The sequence below is a fragment of the Nomascus leucogenys genome, chromosome 2 (genome assembly GCF_006542625.1).
Source record: "Nomascus leucogenys isolate Asia chromosome 2, Asia_NLE_v1, whole genome shotgun sequence".
In the NCBI taxonomy this organism is placed as follows: domain Eukaryota; kingdom Metazoa; phylum Chordata; class Mammalia; order Primates; family Hylobatidae; genus Nomascus; species Nomascus leucogenys.
The window spans coordinates 124,404,407-124,420,888 of NC_044382.1; the positions used below are offsets into that span (position 1 = coordinate 124,404,407).

At 44.2% G+C, this 16,482-nt stretch overlaps 1 protein-coding gene and 1 pseudogene across 4 annotated transcripts in view; both read right to left on the bottom strand.

Annotated features, from left to right (window-relative positions):
- Nucleotides 1-9,879: 9,879 nt before the first annotated feature.
- Nucleotides 9,880-11,473, bottom strand: LOC115836393 (annotated as a pseudogene). The gene has a single exon (XR_004031461.1). The product of XR_004031461.1 is annotated as an uncharacterized LOC115836393 (transcript).
- The window catches only part of SEMA6A (semaphorin 6A), a 132,621-nt gene continuing 126,109 nt past the window's right edge, over nucleotides 9,971-16,482 (bottom strand). Inside the window, exon 19 of one of the 3 annotated variants that reach the window (XM_003259863.3) lies at nucleotides 9,971-14,139. In XM_003259863.3, the coding sequence (XP_003259911.1) occupies nucleotides 12,941-14,139 (1,199 nt within the window). In that variant the 3' untranslated portion in view covers nucleotides 9,971-12,940. The remainder of the gene's footprint in view (nucleotides 14,140-16,482) is intronic. The other 2 variants (XM_012505518.2, XM_030818064.1) reach the window with 2 other exon arrangements.

The window sequence follows — 16,482 nt, forward strand, 5'->3', positions numbered from 1 at the left end:
GCATATGTGTATATATACACACATATTTATATGCATATGTGTGTGTATATATATATACACTTTCCCTTTTAAAAAATTAAAACAATTTAAAAATTTTTAATTGACAAAGATTAAATATGTTCAAGGTGTACAATGTGAAGATTTAATATACATATATAGTGTAATAATTACATTAATCAAATTAATTAACACTTATCACCACCCATGCCATACCTCAGATCCCCAAAACTTATCCGTCTTATAACTGAACATTTGTAGCCTTTGACCAACATCTCCCTACTTCCCCTACCCTGTCAGCTCCTGGCTACCATCATTCTACTCTCTACTTCTATGAGTTCAACTATTTTAGAGTCTACATCTAAGTGAGATCATGCAGTATTTGACTTTCTGTGTCTGATTTATTTCACTTAGCATAATGTCCTGCGGGTTCACCCATGTTGTCGAAAGTGACAGGAGACCCTTCTTCTTTATGGCTGAATAACATTCAGTTGTATATATGTACCAGAATTTGTTTATCCATTTATCCATTAATGGACACTTAGTTTGTATCCAAATCTTGGCTAGTGTGAATGTTGCTGCAATGAACACGGGGGTGCAGGTAGTGCTTCATCATATTGATTTCATTTCCTTTGAATATATGCCCAGAAGTGAGATTGCTGGATCATATGGTAGTTCTATTTTTAATTTTTTTGAGGAAGCTCCATACAGTTTTCCATAATGGCTTTACTAATTTACAGTTCCACCAACAGTGTACAAGGGGTCCCTTTTTCACACCCTCACCAACACTTGTTATATCTTGTCTTTTTCATAATAGCCATCTTAACAGGTGGGAGGTGATCTATCATTGTGGTTTCAACTTGCATTTCTCTGATGATTAGTGATGTTTAGCAGTGTTTAATATAACTGTTGACCATTTGTATGTCTTCTTTGAAAAATATCTACTTGTGTCCTTTGTCCAATTTTTAATCAGATTTTTTCTTTTGCTTATGAGTTTTGTGAATTCCTTGTATATTTTGGATATTAATCCCTTTTCGATATATGGTTTGCAAATATTTTCTCCCATTCCTTAGACTGCCTTTTCATTCTGCTGAGTGTTTCCTTTGCTGTGCAGAAGGTTTTTAGTTGTTAGTTTTATGTAGTCACACTTGTCTATTTTTGCTTTTGTTGCCTGGGCTGTTTTCTTTTCTTCTCTTGCCTTCTCTTCTCTTCTCTTTTCTTTTCTTTTTCTTTTTCTTTTTTTTTTTTTTTGACAGGGTTTCACTTTGTCACCCAGGCTGGAGTGCAGAGGTGTGATCTCGGCTCACTGCAATCTCCGCCTCTCAGGTTAAAGTGATTCTCCTGCCTCAGCCACCTGAGTAGCTAGAATTGCAGCTGTGCACCACTACGTCATGCTAAGTTATTATATTTTCAGTAGAGATGGAGTTTCACTGTGTTGGCCAGGCTGGTCTTGAACTCCTGGCCTCATATGATCCATCTGCCTTGGGTGGATCCCAAAGTGCTGGGATTACAAGCGTAGCCCACCACACCTGACCCATGCTGTTACTTTCTTATCAGAAAAATCATTGACAAACCAATGTCAAGGAACGTTTTCCCTATGTTTTCTTCTAGGAGTTTTACAGTTTCAGATCTTACATTTAAGTCTTTAATCTCCCTTGTTTACAAAAATAATGCACACTCCTGAATTTCAGAAGAGCACAAGGCTCTGAGGTCTGCATTTTCCAGCCTCCATTGCTGCTCAGTGTGGCCCTGGGATTATGTTCCTGCCCATGGGGTGTGAGCTAACTGCTCCGGGCAACCACTGGGGTTACCCCTTAAAAATGACTCAGCATGCTCTTGCACCCACTCTCTCTTTGGCCTTCCTATTGACTAGGAAATTGGCACAATTAGAAGAGCTGCTTGAACCTGAAATGGAAGCTACTTGCTGAAGGCTAAAGAGCTGTCCCAAAGTCCTGGACCATGGGCTTCTGGGCTGCTACATGAGAGTGAAATCAATTTCTATCTTTTTTTTTCAGCCTCCGCATTCTGGGATTACAATTTAGAAGTCTGTACTTTAATAGAGTATGGTCTCTTGCAATGAATTAGAAATTGGGACATATGTCTTATACCCCTAGATCTGCCACAAATGAGCAGTGTGCATCTGAGCAACCTCTTATGTCTTGGTTTATTCTTCTTTAAGAGGTGGGTGTTGAACTAGATCTTTCAGCACCATGAGAAGTATGATAATGACCATCACATATTTGGTATAATGCTTTATAGTTGAAATAAGGTAGAGCTTTTTCATTGTAAAGAATGTTACAAACTCTTGGGACAAGAGACAGGGATAAGTTTAGGACTGAGTAACTGCTACTTCTATCCAGACCATCTGTAGCTCAGAATGGAAACACCTGGAGCCTGGACAGGTTCGTACCACAGATGTGCTTAGGGAAAATGGCCGTGAGTGTACCAGTTCAAAGAGCATGGCACCAAAGTAGACAGGCAAGCCAAGGCCACCAGGTGTCATGTACTCACGTCCATGAGTGTAAGCCTCATGGACCAAATGCAGGGAGTGTTTACAACTGTGCTTCCTGCAGTGCACTGTGGGCCTCATTCTCTAGGCCTCAATGTCCTGGCTGGAGGCGAGAGTTTGGGCTGAGCAGTCAGGAAGAGCACCAGGTGGTAAAGGGAGGCAAAAGTCAGTGAGAATGAGGTAGGAGGGGGAGCTCCACTCCAGAGGCGGGGGCTTGGCACGGGACCAGATTGATGACTAGCTAAAAGAGAGCCTAAGCAGAAGCAGCTTTCAATCAGACACACCCACCAGTGGCCACATTGATTTGTCATTGCCATGGCAACACCTAGAGTGACCACCCCTTTCCATGGCAATGAACCAATGACCCCAAAGTTACTACCTCTGCCCTAGAAATTTCTGCATAAACCACCCCTTAATCTGCATGCAATTACAAGTGGGTATAAATATGACTGGAAACCCCTGAGCTGCTACCCTCTGCCTAAGGGATAGCCCTGCACTGCAGGAGCAGTCATGGAGCTGTAACACTGCCTCTTCAATCAAGCTGTTTGCTTCTACCTCTGGCTTGCCCTTGAATTCTTTCCTGGGCAAAGCCAAGAACCCTCATGGGCTAAGCTCCACATTTGGCTCACCTGCCCTGTATCAAGAGCATAACCAGTTCTCCCTGGACTCTTCATCTGGGAATGGACAAGGAAGACAGCATTGCAGTGTGTGGAGCCCCCCAGGCCTTGATGTGGGCGTCACATGGCTGAGATGGCTTCATCTGTGAAAAGGAGCCAGAATTCTTTATCAGGCTAGGCAGGGCTTTTGTTTAACTGGTCCCTCTGGCTGCTTTTGTTGACAGATAAGGAGTATTTACGGAAGAGAAAAAAGACATTTTCATTATCAGCAGGATGGGAACTCAAAGTCATTTAATTTGAAGATTTAGAGGGCTGGGATCTCATTTTGTACACCACATTGGAGAAGAGGGGCATATCCCGTTGGAGAAGAGGTGGAACATTCACCTCATTTGACTTTTACACACTCCTGTGAGGTAGGCAGGGCAGCCATCATTAAGTCTATTGCACAGATGAGGAAAATGAGGTGCCAAGAATTTGAATGACTGCCTCAAATGATGACCCACAAATGGTGAGGCCAGCTCAGACTAGAACCCAGGCCCACGAGACTCATGACATGATGCATTTTCTTCTAAGCTACTTTGCCTTGTGGGAAGGGAAAACTCCAAGCTGCCAAATTAAGAATCACTGTCCCTAAGGGCTTTAGGGCCTGGCCTTTGTGGGGCTGGTCTTGGAGTACCTTGACCTCACAACACACCTTCCCCGAGCCGCACTCATCCCTGAGCCCAAATCTGTCTGCTGCTCTGCCTAGGTAATTAGAGAGGATTGTTTTAGGTCACCCTTTCCTGAAGACAAAACAATCCCTTTGGTTTCTCCATTAGAAAGCCCAACAGACTGAGTGACAAGGAAAAGTTTTTGATCTTGCTATTACAGTCACCTAATTAAAATGAGATGCAGATGCTCCAACACCTAGTAATTTTCACCTCACTTACTTTGGCTTCAATTACAGCCCTTCCCTACTGACTTACACTGTTTAAATTACAAAGTTAGAAGGAAATATGACTGTTTACCTGTTTCTATTCATACATATAAGTCTAACACATTATCTTTTCTCCCCAAGCATGAAATGTGATCACAGGCCTTCTCGGAAATATGACTATTTACATGTTTCTATTCATACATATAAGTCTAACACATTATCTTTTCTCCCCAAGCATGAAATGTGATCACAGGCCTTCTCTTCACCCTTGAAATGAGGGGAATAAATCTTTGGTTCTTAAATAAAATTAAAGACAAATAAGAATTCAAATCAGCCAACACCTACGTCAGTCTTCAAGAGACAACTTTGTTTCACACAACACACACACACACACACCACTTTGGAATATATAATTTCCTTTCCAAAGTTGACTGGCTATGGACTCTGACCCTTCTGATCGGGGAAAGTTAATTGTTTCCAGAGTAGTTACCTTTGTTGAGTACATAATTAAGTAATCATTGCAAGGCAGTTGGAATTACATATATATTTTATACCAGTACTGCCATAGTTGATTGCAACCAAGCCTCCCTATTCACTAAAAAGTACATTTGTGTTCTGAGAAAAGGCTTTGTTTACTACGAACAGGGCTTCAATTGTCTCACAAACAAACAGCAACAAGCAAACACAAAGAGAACAGCGGGGGTTCTAAGAAGAATGCCCATTTTCTCCTCCCTCTGAGTGGAATCTATCTGAGGTCATCTGTCAGAGGGGTGAGTGGAAGATGCTGGCTTATTCAGAGTGCTGTAGCATAGGTCTGTGTGATGACCAGTGAGGGACTGCTGCCCCGAGGGCAGGAGGAAGGCTGGGCACCTACATCCGAGAAGATGGTGCTGCCTCTCTTGCACCATGTGCACTTACAGCTCACTAACTCAAGGAAGGCTTGTCTGTGGCAGTAGCAATGTGGAATGAGGGGTAGCAACATGGAGGAGGACGACAGGTTCCTAAGTAGAGCTGAGCTCTGCCTTCTGTCTCCTACTGGAAGATTTTTCTAGGCACTCAGCCAAATCATTCAATCGTCGATATCAGGGGTAAAGTCAGATGGTTGCTTTGGTACCCATTGTGCCAAAGTGACCATGGAGGTGAAGTGAAATGACAGCAGTGGATATTTCTTACATGCCTCTTACTTTCAAACTAACTTTACCTCCATGTTCTGTGACGGGGAGGCTGGACAAGTTCTTCACCCTTCTGGGTACAGGGCATTTCTTCTTCTCTGCTTCTGATTAATCCTGGGTCCTTACAAGCTTCTTAAAAGTTTTTTTGTGATCTCTGTGGCCTGGGCAGGATGAAGCAGCTACAAAGGCTGAGGCTTTCATCCTTTTTCTTTCACCGAGGCAGTTGGTGTTGCAGCCCCTAACGTGGCAGGGTGCGCCCCCAGAAGGGAGGTCCTGACTTAGGCTCCAGCTCCCTCTTTTCCTGCTTTGTTGACAGTTCCTAATAACACTGCTGGCATCGGGGCTCTGCAGACGCAGGAAGGAAGAGATGTGTTCTTTAACGATGGAAAAACATTAGAGCACAATGCCCTCAAAATAGAATGTGTGTGCCTAGCCTTTATTTTGGGGACTTTATTGTTGTAAGGGTCTCTCCTGGGAAATGCTGTAGGAGACTTTTCCCCTTCAGTCAAGCGGAGTAATTGTGTAACCTAAGGTGTCCCCAAGAGAGCTGAGGGGGGTGATGTCAACACACAGGTTTTTGAAATATGACTACATTATTATGTTGATCAGTGCTCAATAGATCCCTTCTCTCTAAACTCCTGTTTCTTTGAAGTGGGGACAATCATATATATGCTGCCCACCCCACTAGGCTGTTATTAAGATTAAGCAATGTAATGGACAAGATTATATCTGCAAGCTGTAAAGTGCTACAAATGCAAAATGTCATTGTTGTTGACAATTGGAAGACCTGCCCCCCTCTAGGGGGTGGGGGGTACCCTTCCACTTTTCATTTTTTATTAAATAAACCTTAGCCATATTACTGAAATTCACACTTCTGCTTTGACATGGGACTAGATGTGCAAAATGTTCAGTATTCATGCCAGAGAACTGATATGAAGTTTTGCTAAGAGCAGCCTACTTTCTCAGCACCCCATAATGTGTGTGGTAAGGACAGTTGTCGTGATGCACAGGAAAGAAGAAAGTGGTTGGCTCATGAAATGGTTTTTCATCATCTTTCTCATTCTGGGAAACTCCTAGGAATCTGCATGAGTTTCTTTCATGTTAGTGTCCTGGCATTTGATATTTTATCCAATGTCACCCTCATCTGTTTTTTTTTTTTTTTTCCTCTTGAAATCCATCAGTGAAAAGTGCTTCTGATTTCATGGTTACCAACTTTCCCCCTTCATTAGCGTCCCCTTATTTGGACCATTATTGCAGCCCGTTAGCAGGATGGATGACTTGCTTTGGGAATGACGTTAATGATTCTCAAGAGAGTCTTTTATCTGAAGGTGATTAGGAAGAATGAAAAAGTTGTTAGCTGCCTCAGTCAGTGCCAGTGGGCTGGCAGGGACCTGTGTCTCATATCCTCTGCAAACATCCTGGGTCCCATTTCTTAAACCATAGTTTATAACACTCACCTTTGACCAGAAAGTGCTTAGGTGGAACCCATGTTTTACCAGAGAAAGGATAGAAAGCCCTCCCAAAAGGACCACTTGGTCAGTAGACCTGGGTTCCAACCTCTGTGATATTTTTGATACTAGACACCAAGAGGAAAAAGCCCCGTGACATTTGTGCATGCACATGTGTGCATGGATGTGTTCGCAGAGGGGAATGGGAAACCCCCCACCATTCAGCTGCCTCTCTTGATTTGCTCAAATTTCATTTCCATTTGCTAGAGGGACATCTGCACATTTCTCTGCAAGCCCCATTTAATGCACATCAGTTCAGCCCTAACCCTCTGCAGAGGTCAACCGTCCCCTAACTCCTGGCATCCCCGGGGGGGTTAGAGTGAGGGATACACAATACTCTAAATGGAATATTGAAGATCCCCATCTGTCTGGCAGTCCCAATCAATAAATGTGAGCCCTTCCTTCCCACTTCTGTACAAGAGACACGTCATCACCTGGTTTTAGGATAAGGGAAAGATGTGGGTTTCTAAGGGTTACTGAGTCCAAGCACCCAGCTGTCACAGGGCTGAGCCAGGAAAAGGATTATGCTCTTAATCATGTTATTTTGTTACTAAAGCGTTCTTTTAAATTCCCCTCACCACTTCCCCTCAAGCAAAATGCCAGTGTCTGAAATTAGAGGTGCTTTTCTGACACTTTTACTTGCTGAATGACTTTTTGTTGAAAGAGCTTTTGTTCAGGCAGTAAAACCTAGGCGCTGGGGTCCAGGAGCATCTTATTTGGCTTCTGCCAAATTACAAGGCCGAACAATGAGACCAGTTTGTGTTTATCTGACATGGCCCTTAAGGAAAACGTTCGGGTCCAAGATGTCATCTCTGATCCCATGAAACACCTAGCCTGGTAGCTGCATCAGGACAGCCACTGCTTTGGAGAAACAGTCTAAAAACACTGCAGAAACCTTCAACCTTGTAACAATCAAGCTAGCAAGCAAACACAATAAAAAATCAGGGTTGTCTGAGGCAGTTTTTGTGTCTAAGCAGGGACATCCCGGGCGCCCCAACTAAAATACCGGCTACACCTGTTCAGCCTCTTTGACCTCTTCAGCAGCCCAGAAGAAAGCTGACTGCAGCGAAAGCCACCAGATCAAGTATCAGGTTGCACTGCAGGGACTGTATGCTTCAAGCCCATGTGATCCAAGCTTTTTTCCAACATCATGCCTCGGCCCAAATGAGGGGATCTAGGAAGCCCAGCTGGTGAAGGGTGAGTGTGTATGAAGGGCTTCCTGTGAGAAAGGATGACTGAGAAAGATGGGGATGCTATCTAGATGGGTGAGCAGGATCAAGTCTTTCTAGCTGGTATTGCTTTACTGATCTGAATGAATTGGGCAAAGAGACCATGAATTTGTCTCCAGAATAGCTGCTCTACCACTAGTTTTGGAGCATGAGCAAATCCTTTCACTCAGTGGACCTCAGCTTCCCCCATTTTTTTTTTTTTTTTTTTAATTGAGATGGAGTCTTGCTCTGTCGCCAGGCTGGAGTGCAGTGGCACGATCTTGGCTCACTGCAACCTCCGCCTGCACGGTTCAAGCGACTCCCCTGCCTCAGTATCCTGAGTAGCTGGGACTACAGGCACACGCTACCACGCCTGGCTAATTTTTTGCATTTTAGTAGAGGCGGGGTTTCACCATGTTGGTCAGAATGGTCTCTATCTCCTGACCTTATGATCCGCCCACCTCAGCCTCACAAAGCTTACCCCATTTTTAAAATGAAAGGGTCACGCTAGATGTTGGCCATTCTGTCAGTTCTAGATAAGACATTTGGGTATAACCGGGCAGGGCTAACCTGTCAATTACATACAGTGGAAGTTCTTTCTGGCGAAAAGGACTCAGCTCTGTGATTGTTCCTTTTTGCATCTGAAATTGGATGTGTGGTTTTCACTTGTGTTGCTCTTACCCACTTGGCATGCCATCTGGCACACTGCCCAGCTGGCCTGCAGTCCCTCTCTAGGCCAATTCACTTCCCACATTATGGCCAGGTAGCTTTCACAAGCACAAACGTTGTCTGTTGTTTTGTTTACTCCTAAGCAAGGGAGCAATCCATTGCTTCAGCTAAAATCCTGGCATATGGGAAACAGGTCCCTCCTGGCCTGTCTCCAACCCCCCTTTCCCAGACTTGCCCTGCACAAGGCCTGCTGAACCTTTTGTTTCCCAAAGAGCACACTTGGTGCCTTTGCAAAGGATGTCCCCTCTGCCTGGGCTAGTTGTTCAGAGAACTCTTCCTTTAAGAACCAGCACAAATATTGTGACCCTAACCTCTAGGGAGCTTCATCAGTACTTTGTTCTTACCTTCAAATGGCCATGTCAGTCTCTCTTTGCAAATGAGGAGGTAGAAACTACACTCTAGTCAACTTTGTGCCTAACACAGCCAGGCGCTATGGATGTAATTCAAGAAACACAATTGGAGATGGCAATCTAAAGGTTACTGGGCCACTATAGGTATGAACTGAGGCCTCAACCTGCAGCTTCCCGCACTCAACTGACTTAAAGCATCAAAAAAAAAAAAAAAAAAAAAAAAAATTCAGAGGGTCAAAAGTAAACTACTGTAGCTGACGACTTATTTAAATAATTGTTTTAAAAACACCCCTAGAGGAAAACCTGATCTAGGCATTTCATAATGCTCTTTTGCAAAAGAAAAATCAAGGGCTGTGTCCCAATATATCTCCAACCATGTCTGCTGGGTTACAAAAGATAAATGGTAACAAGGAGTAAAATCCAGCCCCCTCCACCTTATTAATATATAAAAAGACTGAAGTAACATCTGTGCAAGGATCTATTTTTAGTGGACCCTACATACTAAAATCCTAGCCTTGATCTCTTAAACTATCAAGCCTAGCATAAATGTTTGATGATGAACAAGCCCATAAAAAGAAAATGCATAAAATGAATAGAAGGAGCCAATGCGTGCTCTGCCTTTTAATTACCGGTGGCTTCTGCTAAAATCCTCCTCCAGGCTGGGTTTGAGCAGAGAAACACGTCAATAATTTGGGTGGGGGTGGCTGGGTGTGGACACTGCAAACAAATACATCAAACTGTACAGTTATGTATGCTTTGGAAGCCAGATAGAAATGGAGGGAAGAGTAGAATCATACCCCCAAAGGGTGGTGAGGAGAGCAGCTTAAAAAGGAAAAATTAAGAGATAAATAAAAGCATTCAGGACACAAAAGATAATGTAGAACAGTCAGGTTTTATTACTTTTAAGTAATAAAGAGCCTTTTCCTTGCATTTTTTCTTTTGTCCCTTTTTTTCTTTTCTTTTTTTTTTTTACAACATACATTAAGTCGTGAATCAGATGTTAGGGGATGTGGAGATGGAAGGAAAATTGGTGACATCACAATATTTTTACAACTTTACAACAAATATAAATCTGAGTTTGTTGCATCTACCAGTGTCTAGCAAGGGTGGAAAGCAAAGGCACACTCGGGTTTATGGACCCTCCCCCCACACACAGTGGGGAAAAAAAAATGGGGAGAAATACTTAAATGCAGAAGACCAGCTCAATACATGTGGGTATTTTAGGGTTAACACCAGAAGTGATGGGTTGTGGGGGTCTAGGAAAGTGGATGTAAGTTTTGACACAGGTCTCCTTAACAGCTGAGGCAGTGATGCCTACGAACACGGGACAAGACAGCCGCTCACGTCAATGATGGGTGCCGCACTGCCAGTACTCTCAGGAGTCAAGCATGGGAAAGAAGGGGGCAGGGGGATACAGACCCATCGCCTTCCTAATTTCTGCATTTCTAGAGAAAATTCAAGGAAGAAAACAATATTTCAAGTTCTAGGAAATACTTCAGGGTTTCAGGAGACAGAGTTCACAGGATGTGAACATGGATTCCATTACAAAAGGCAAAAAAAAAAAAAAAGTAAAAACAACAACCACCACCTACCCCTAAACAACAGCAAAACTGTAATGGACTTTTGGAACAAAGGGCTCTCACCCACCCTCAGCTAAGTACTCAGGTCTGAAGGCAACCACACTGATTATGGAGGCTCCATTTTTTCACTATCCAACTCAAAACTGTCATTGTCAGTCTTTTTTTGAATTCTTTTTAAAGACAAAACTAAACCCAGAAGATCCAACTGGAAGTAAAAACAAAGAGACCACCAAATATACTGTTTTAAAAAACAACAACAACACTGCTCATGGTTTATAGTATGTGGACAGTTCCTTTGTTCATGATAGAGTAAACTAAAGTCCCTTTTGTGTGCTTGAGCAAATGAAAACCAAGAGGAGAAAAACACACACCACCTCCCATCCCCTAAAAACATAATAACAAAATAAAAAATAAAATAAAAAATCCTTTGCCCCAGTCAACGTTTTTGCAGCATCCTTTGTGGTCGGCCTTGTACTTGGAGTTACTCGTTAATCACAGCAGGGACCAGCCTGCCTGCATCTATTTCCATGTCATTTCTTTGTATGCACTGCACGTGTGTGTTGTGCACATGGCTTGAAGACTCCTCCCAGGTGTCTGCCCAACTGCGGACCGCCTGCTCTCTAGCCAGTGGACACAGCAGAAAAGAGGAATGGGACGTTAGTCCCTTTTCTGGTAGCAAATAAGGATATCACCGTATTGAAATAATCTAAGGGAAGCAGGGAGCTCTTGAGGATGAAAGGGGATTTGCCACACCCACAACACTGGGGTCCATGCTTCGCAGCACAGCCAAAGGGTGGTTCGAGTTGGCACAACTAGAAGGCAGTGTGAATTGGAGGGTGTGGTGCTGCCCAGCGTTCTCAGGCTGTCGCATGACAACTATCACCACTGCATTCTTCCATCTGCTTGACTCCAATCTTCCAGAGGGCTGGAAGGGGGGCGGAGGGTGGGGAAGGGAGGGTTAAATAAATATCTGCACTTATTTCAAAAGGAGGAACAGTTGATCATAAAGACAGTTTACAAGTGTACACAACTTAAGGTGTAAGGCACAAATTTACATGTGGAAAACAGGCTATTCACAGATGTAACCCCACAAAGAACCCGTGTGATCAAATCATTAATTTATGCAAGGTAGCAGCCAGCATATTAGTTCACACCATTTGTGGATTTTGTTTGCTGTCTCACATGCAAGGTGAAATGAGATGGCGTATTGCAAGCTGGTGCCTTCACAGAAAGTCAGAACCATGGACAAAACCATGTTGGCACCAATGGGATATGATGTGCCATTCTAAAAGCTTCTCTCCTGATTGCTTTAGAAATTAGGATCTGGAAGGACTTTAACATGAATTAGTTTTTTTGCATGTTTATAGGCCAGAGACCTGACCAGCAAATGAACTGATAGATTTAAATAAATATTCCCCGCTTAACTTTTTCCTTTAGCTACAGACCAGACAGTCCAAACACAAAGCTCAGAATTCCAGCTCCAACTTATTTACTCAGTGAATTTATTGTAAAAATAAAGAAACTCAATTATTCCAGTTAATGGATTTCACGTTAAATAGTTTAACTTTCAATGGGCTTTCTGAAGAGCTGTTCATAGGATGATATTTGGAAGAGTCCTTTCCTTAAGGAAAAAAAGGGTGAACAATAAATAAAGAGTTACTTGCGTTAACGGTCACGTTATTTCATTAAAAGAGAGGAGGAGCAGAAATCTATGACATAGTTGCCCAACATGGCATTTATCTGCTGTAACAGAAAGCTGTAACACTGGCGGGCATTTCACAGTATTTGCGCATAGTAAACTTCTGCCATTGTTAAAGTCTGAGTTAGAATTATCAATGAATTCTTTTTTTTTTTTTTGTCTTTTTAAATTTTCTTGATTTTAAAAAGTGTATTTGTGTTTTGCAGGTTGGAACGCAAACCCAGTGTGGCCACGTCCTGTGAAGTTATGGACAAAATATTTCAGTTTCTGTTCACCTCTGTGCGTGTGTGTGTATGTGTTGTGTGCATGTGTGTGTGGGGGGGGGGATGGGGTAGGTATGTGCTTTTGGCTCATGTTTGTGATGATAACTGAAGTCTTTCGTGGGTCCGACCTGTTGTAGGGTGTGGGGGAAAGTGAAGGAAGAGAATGAAGGTTGAGTCCCCGCTGTTGCAAACCTTCACCAAACCACGCGGCCCAATTTTCGTGAGTACCCCTGTGTCCCAGAGAGGAGGACCCAAGCGTCCTCGGCTCGTCCTCGGCTCTGCCGCAGGCCTTCTTGGTCTGGTGGGTACTCGAGGCAGTTGAGAACCTTGCTGAGCTGAGCGGGCACCTCGCCTTGCCTGCTGGTTCGACACCTGACCCCCTCCCCCTGGGATTATGTACACGCATCATTGGGCTTCATGGATGTGGAAAGGGGAGCAAAGGAAGGTTTGGGGGGTACGTCCGGCTTTAGCGATGGCGTACGCTTCAGCCCCGACCTTGTCAGTGAGTTGTATGCGTTGAGGCTGGGCTGCCTAGAAACAGTCACGGCCTGGCCAGATGGCTGGGAGCTGTGCACCTGGATGGAGTCCACCCTCTGCGGGGCGGGAGGCGGGTTGTCTCCCCTGCCAAAGCTCTGGTTTCTGGAGAGGTGAGAGGAATTGGAGGAGTTAGTATTGTTTCTTTTGAGAGTGGTGGTCTGGTGGCTTCTCGTGAGCGAGTTCGTGGGGTAGTTCCTCTTATAGTCAACCCCGTAGGAAGAGGAGTGGTGCATTTCCAGCCGCTTGCTTAGACCGGTCTGAGACAGGGAGGCTCCCGGGGGGCCCAGGGAGGCCTCCCGCTGTGGAACTTTGGGGGGCAGGCTGTCCAGGTTCTCCACAAGGTTCACCCCATGGTTGGGACTCTTGCTGCTGAGATGTTCCTTGATGGTCTTATACTCCAGTGTGGCGGCCTGGTCCTCCAGCGCCATCTGGGCCACCTCGCTCATTTTGGGCTGGTCCACGTACTCATGCTGGTAGCCCTGCTGCGTGATGGGCAGGACCACCACGCTGGGGATGTGGCTGGGGGAGGCCCGCAGGGGCAGGTCCGTGGGAATCACAGGGGAGCCCATGGGGGGCATGTCCTTTGTGCAGGCATTGATGAGGTTCTGGTTCCTCTCCCATTCGCGGCTGCCGCGGCTGGGCTTCCGCTTCTGCTGCAGCGTTGGGGTGGACTCTGGGGTGGGAAGGGCGGTCAGGTCCAGGTGGTGCTGGTCTGCTTTAATGAGCATCTTGGCCGTGTTGCCGGGAGTGGCGAGCTTGCCGTTGTGCATGAGTGGCGTGAGGATGGCCTCCGGCTTTGGGTCTTTGGATTGAGTGTCCCCAAAGAGGCCGCTGAGCTTGGTGACGCTGCTCATGGAGCCCCGGCGCGAGTGGGTGAGCTCCTTCTCCTTGCGCTGCACCACGGCCACGTCTTTGCGCCGGTGGTCACAGACGCAGTAGACGGTGATGCCCGAGAAGACGGCCCCCATGACGAAAGCCAGGATGACTGCAATGGCCAAGAGGGTGACGGGAACCAGCTGGTCGTGGCCTTTGAGGTAACTTTCCCGAATCACTCCTGCAATAGACATCGCATATGGCGTTAAGAAATGAAAGCACACCCCGAGGCTTGCTTTTGCTTGGCATTCACCTTGTTAATTAATAACAGTAATAAGTGACAATAGCACCTCTGCACAACTTGTCTTCCAAGCTCAGCTTGCCAAACATCAACTAATCCTCCCCAATCCCCTCGTGTGCAGTATGTAAATGGACTCCATTTGTAGCCTTCTTTGTTGTCTAAAAGAGTGCTGTTCAGGCCGGGCGCGGTGGCTCAGGCCTGTAATCCCAGCACTTTGGGAGGCTGAGGCGGGTGGATCACGAGCTCAGGAGTTCAAGACCAGCGTGGCCAAGATGGTGAAACCCCTGTCTCTACTAAAAATACAAAAAAAAAAAAAAAAAAAAAAAGCTTTAGTCGGGCGTGGTGGCAGGTGCTTGTAATCCTAGGTACTCCGGAGGCTGAGATAGAGAATTGTTTGAACCTGGGAGGTGGAGGTTGCAGTGAGGGGAGATCCGGGCCACTGCACTCCAGCCTGGGTGACAGAGTGAGACTCCATTTCAAAAAAAGAAAGAAAGAAAAGTGCTGTTCACTCTCTCCAGTACCTGCACTTTCTACTCTGCTTCACTCCGGGGAATATGGGAAGTTTTGGCTTTCAAAAGTTATCTTTCTTTCCCTCTTTATGGCTTTTTAATCTTCCCCTCCTAGAATTGGGATAACCAAGCTATCCTGAGTCTGGAGGAAGAGGCAACAATTTAATGCATGTTAAATAAACAAATCACACACTCTAGGCTTCCAGTTGGGATCTTTTCCGATGACCTCCTCGTGGCCACCGGAGCCTCTGTTGGGGGAAAAGCGTTTGCCTTTCAAGCAACTAGAGGAAAGAGAGTGTGTCGTTTTTATTTACACTGAGAGAATATAGCTAAAGTTCACAGACTACGAATGTTTGTGCTGATTTTGCATCACCTCTCAAAAACAAAAAAAAACAGCGCAAACTCAATTTCAGGTAAATATGCTGAATATTTGAATGAAGCTTTCTCACTGGAACTGAAAGGAGATTTAGAAATAAGACCATTTGGGGCCCTGTAGTGGGTTTGAGAAGTGTTAGGTCCCATTATTGCACCTAGAGTTTGCTGTCACAGTGAGATTTTTCAGCAGAGCTAATCTCTTCAATTTAATAAAAATTATGTGACTACACCCATCCATATTCTTACACTACATTAACCAGGATTCATTGTTTCTGAAGAAAGGTGCTTTCGCTATTCCTGCTTAATCAGCCACCCAGCTGAGCGACTCTAATCAAATGCAAACACAGAAGCTTTTATTTTTTAATGCCAAGTGAGAATACCCATCACAATTGTCAGATCTTAAGTGCTTGATGCAGTCGCTAAAAAATAAAATCTCAAATACCTCAATTCCTGCCTCTGGAGAGTGAAAGAACACGAATACATTAGAGGCACTGCATGGGCTGAGGAAATGTAAACATTGTTCCTATTATGGAAATGATAGCAAGACAGAAAATGTACCTTCTCTGGTCTCGGGAGACACATTTTTCATCTACTAAATCAACTCTTTCTGGAATATGTTTAATGTATTTTAATGGCAGGTATCAGTGGCACAGAATTAGAATGAAAGGAAATAAAAATCTCTACCCCTTCCCAAACCCACAACACCCAACCTTAAACTTCTACTGAAATGTTGTCTTTGTCATAGCTGAGACCTTGAAGCTTTGTCATGGGGGTTTTTCTGCTAAAATATTTTGATTTCTGAAGTGATGGTTTTAAAACCCAGAAACCTTAGCCTGAAAAGTACATTCTCTTTTTCTTTCCTTCCTAAGGGTCCTCCTCCCTTCAATTGTGACATCACAGTTGGTTGCTGTGGAAATGATTGTCCTGTGACAAACGATTGTGACTTAAGTAGAAGCAGCAAATATCTCTTAAGAGATAAAGATTCTGTGATCCAACAAATACCCTCGGTAATAAAAGGCAGTCAAGGCAATTCACCATAAGGAAAGAGTGTGCAAGACGGTAAGATATCAAATAATTTCCAAATGTGATGCTTTTCAAATATTTCCAGATTTATCTCCATCAGCTTTTAAGGGGTAGAAACTGAAGCAAAAAACAGCCGGAAATTTGGCTATAACTCACACCTTTTTTGTGTGAAGCTCCCCAAACAGTGGGGTGTCCTGCATTCAAATATATTTTAATACCTATTCCCCAAGGAAATGTGCTAATGAAAATTTTCTTCCTTAAATTTGCATTTCCTTATTATGCTAAAATAGCTACTGATTTTTCTTCAATTTTGATTATGTATGGGGTTCTACCGAACACCATTTTTAACCCCCTACATATAATTGCACAAAAATGT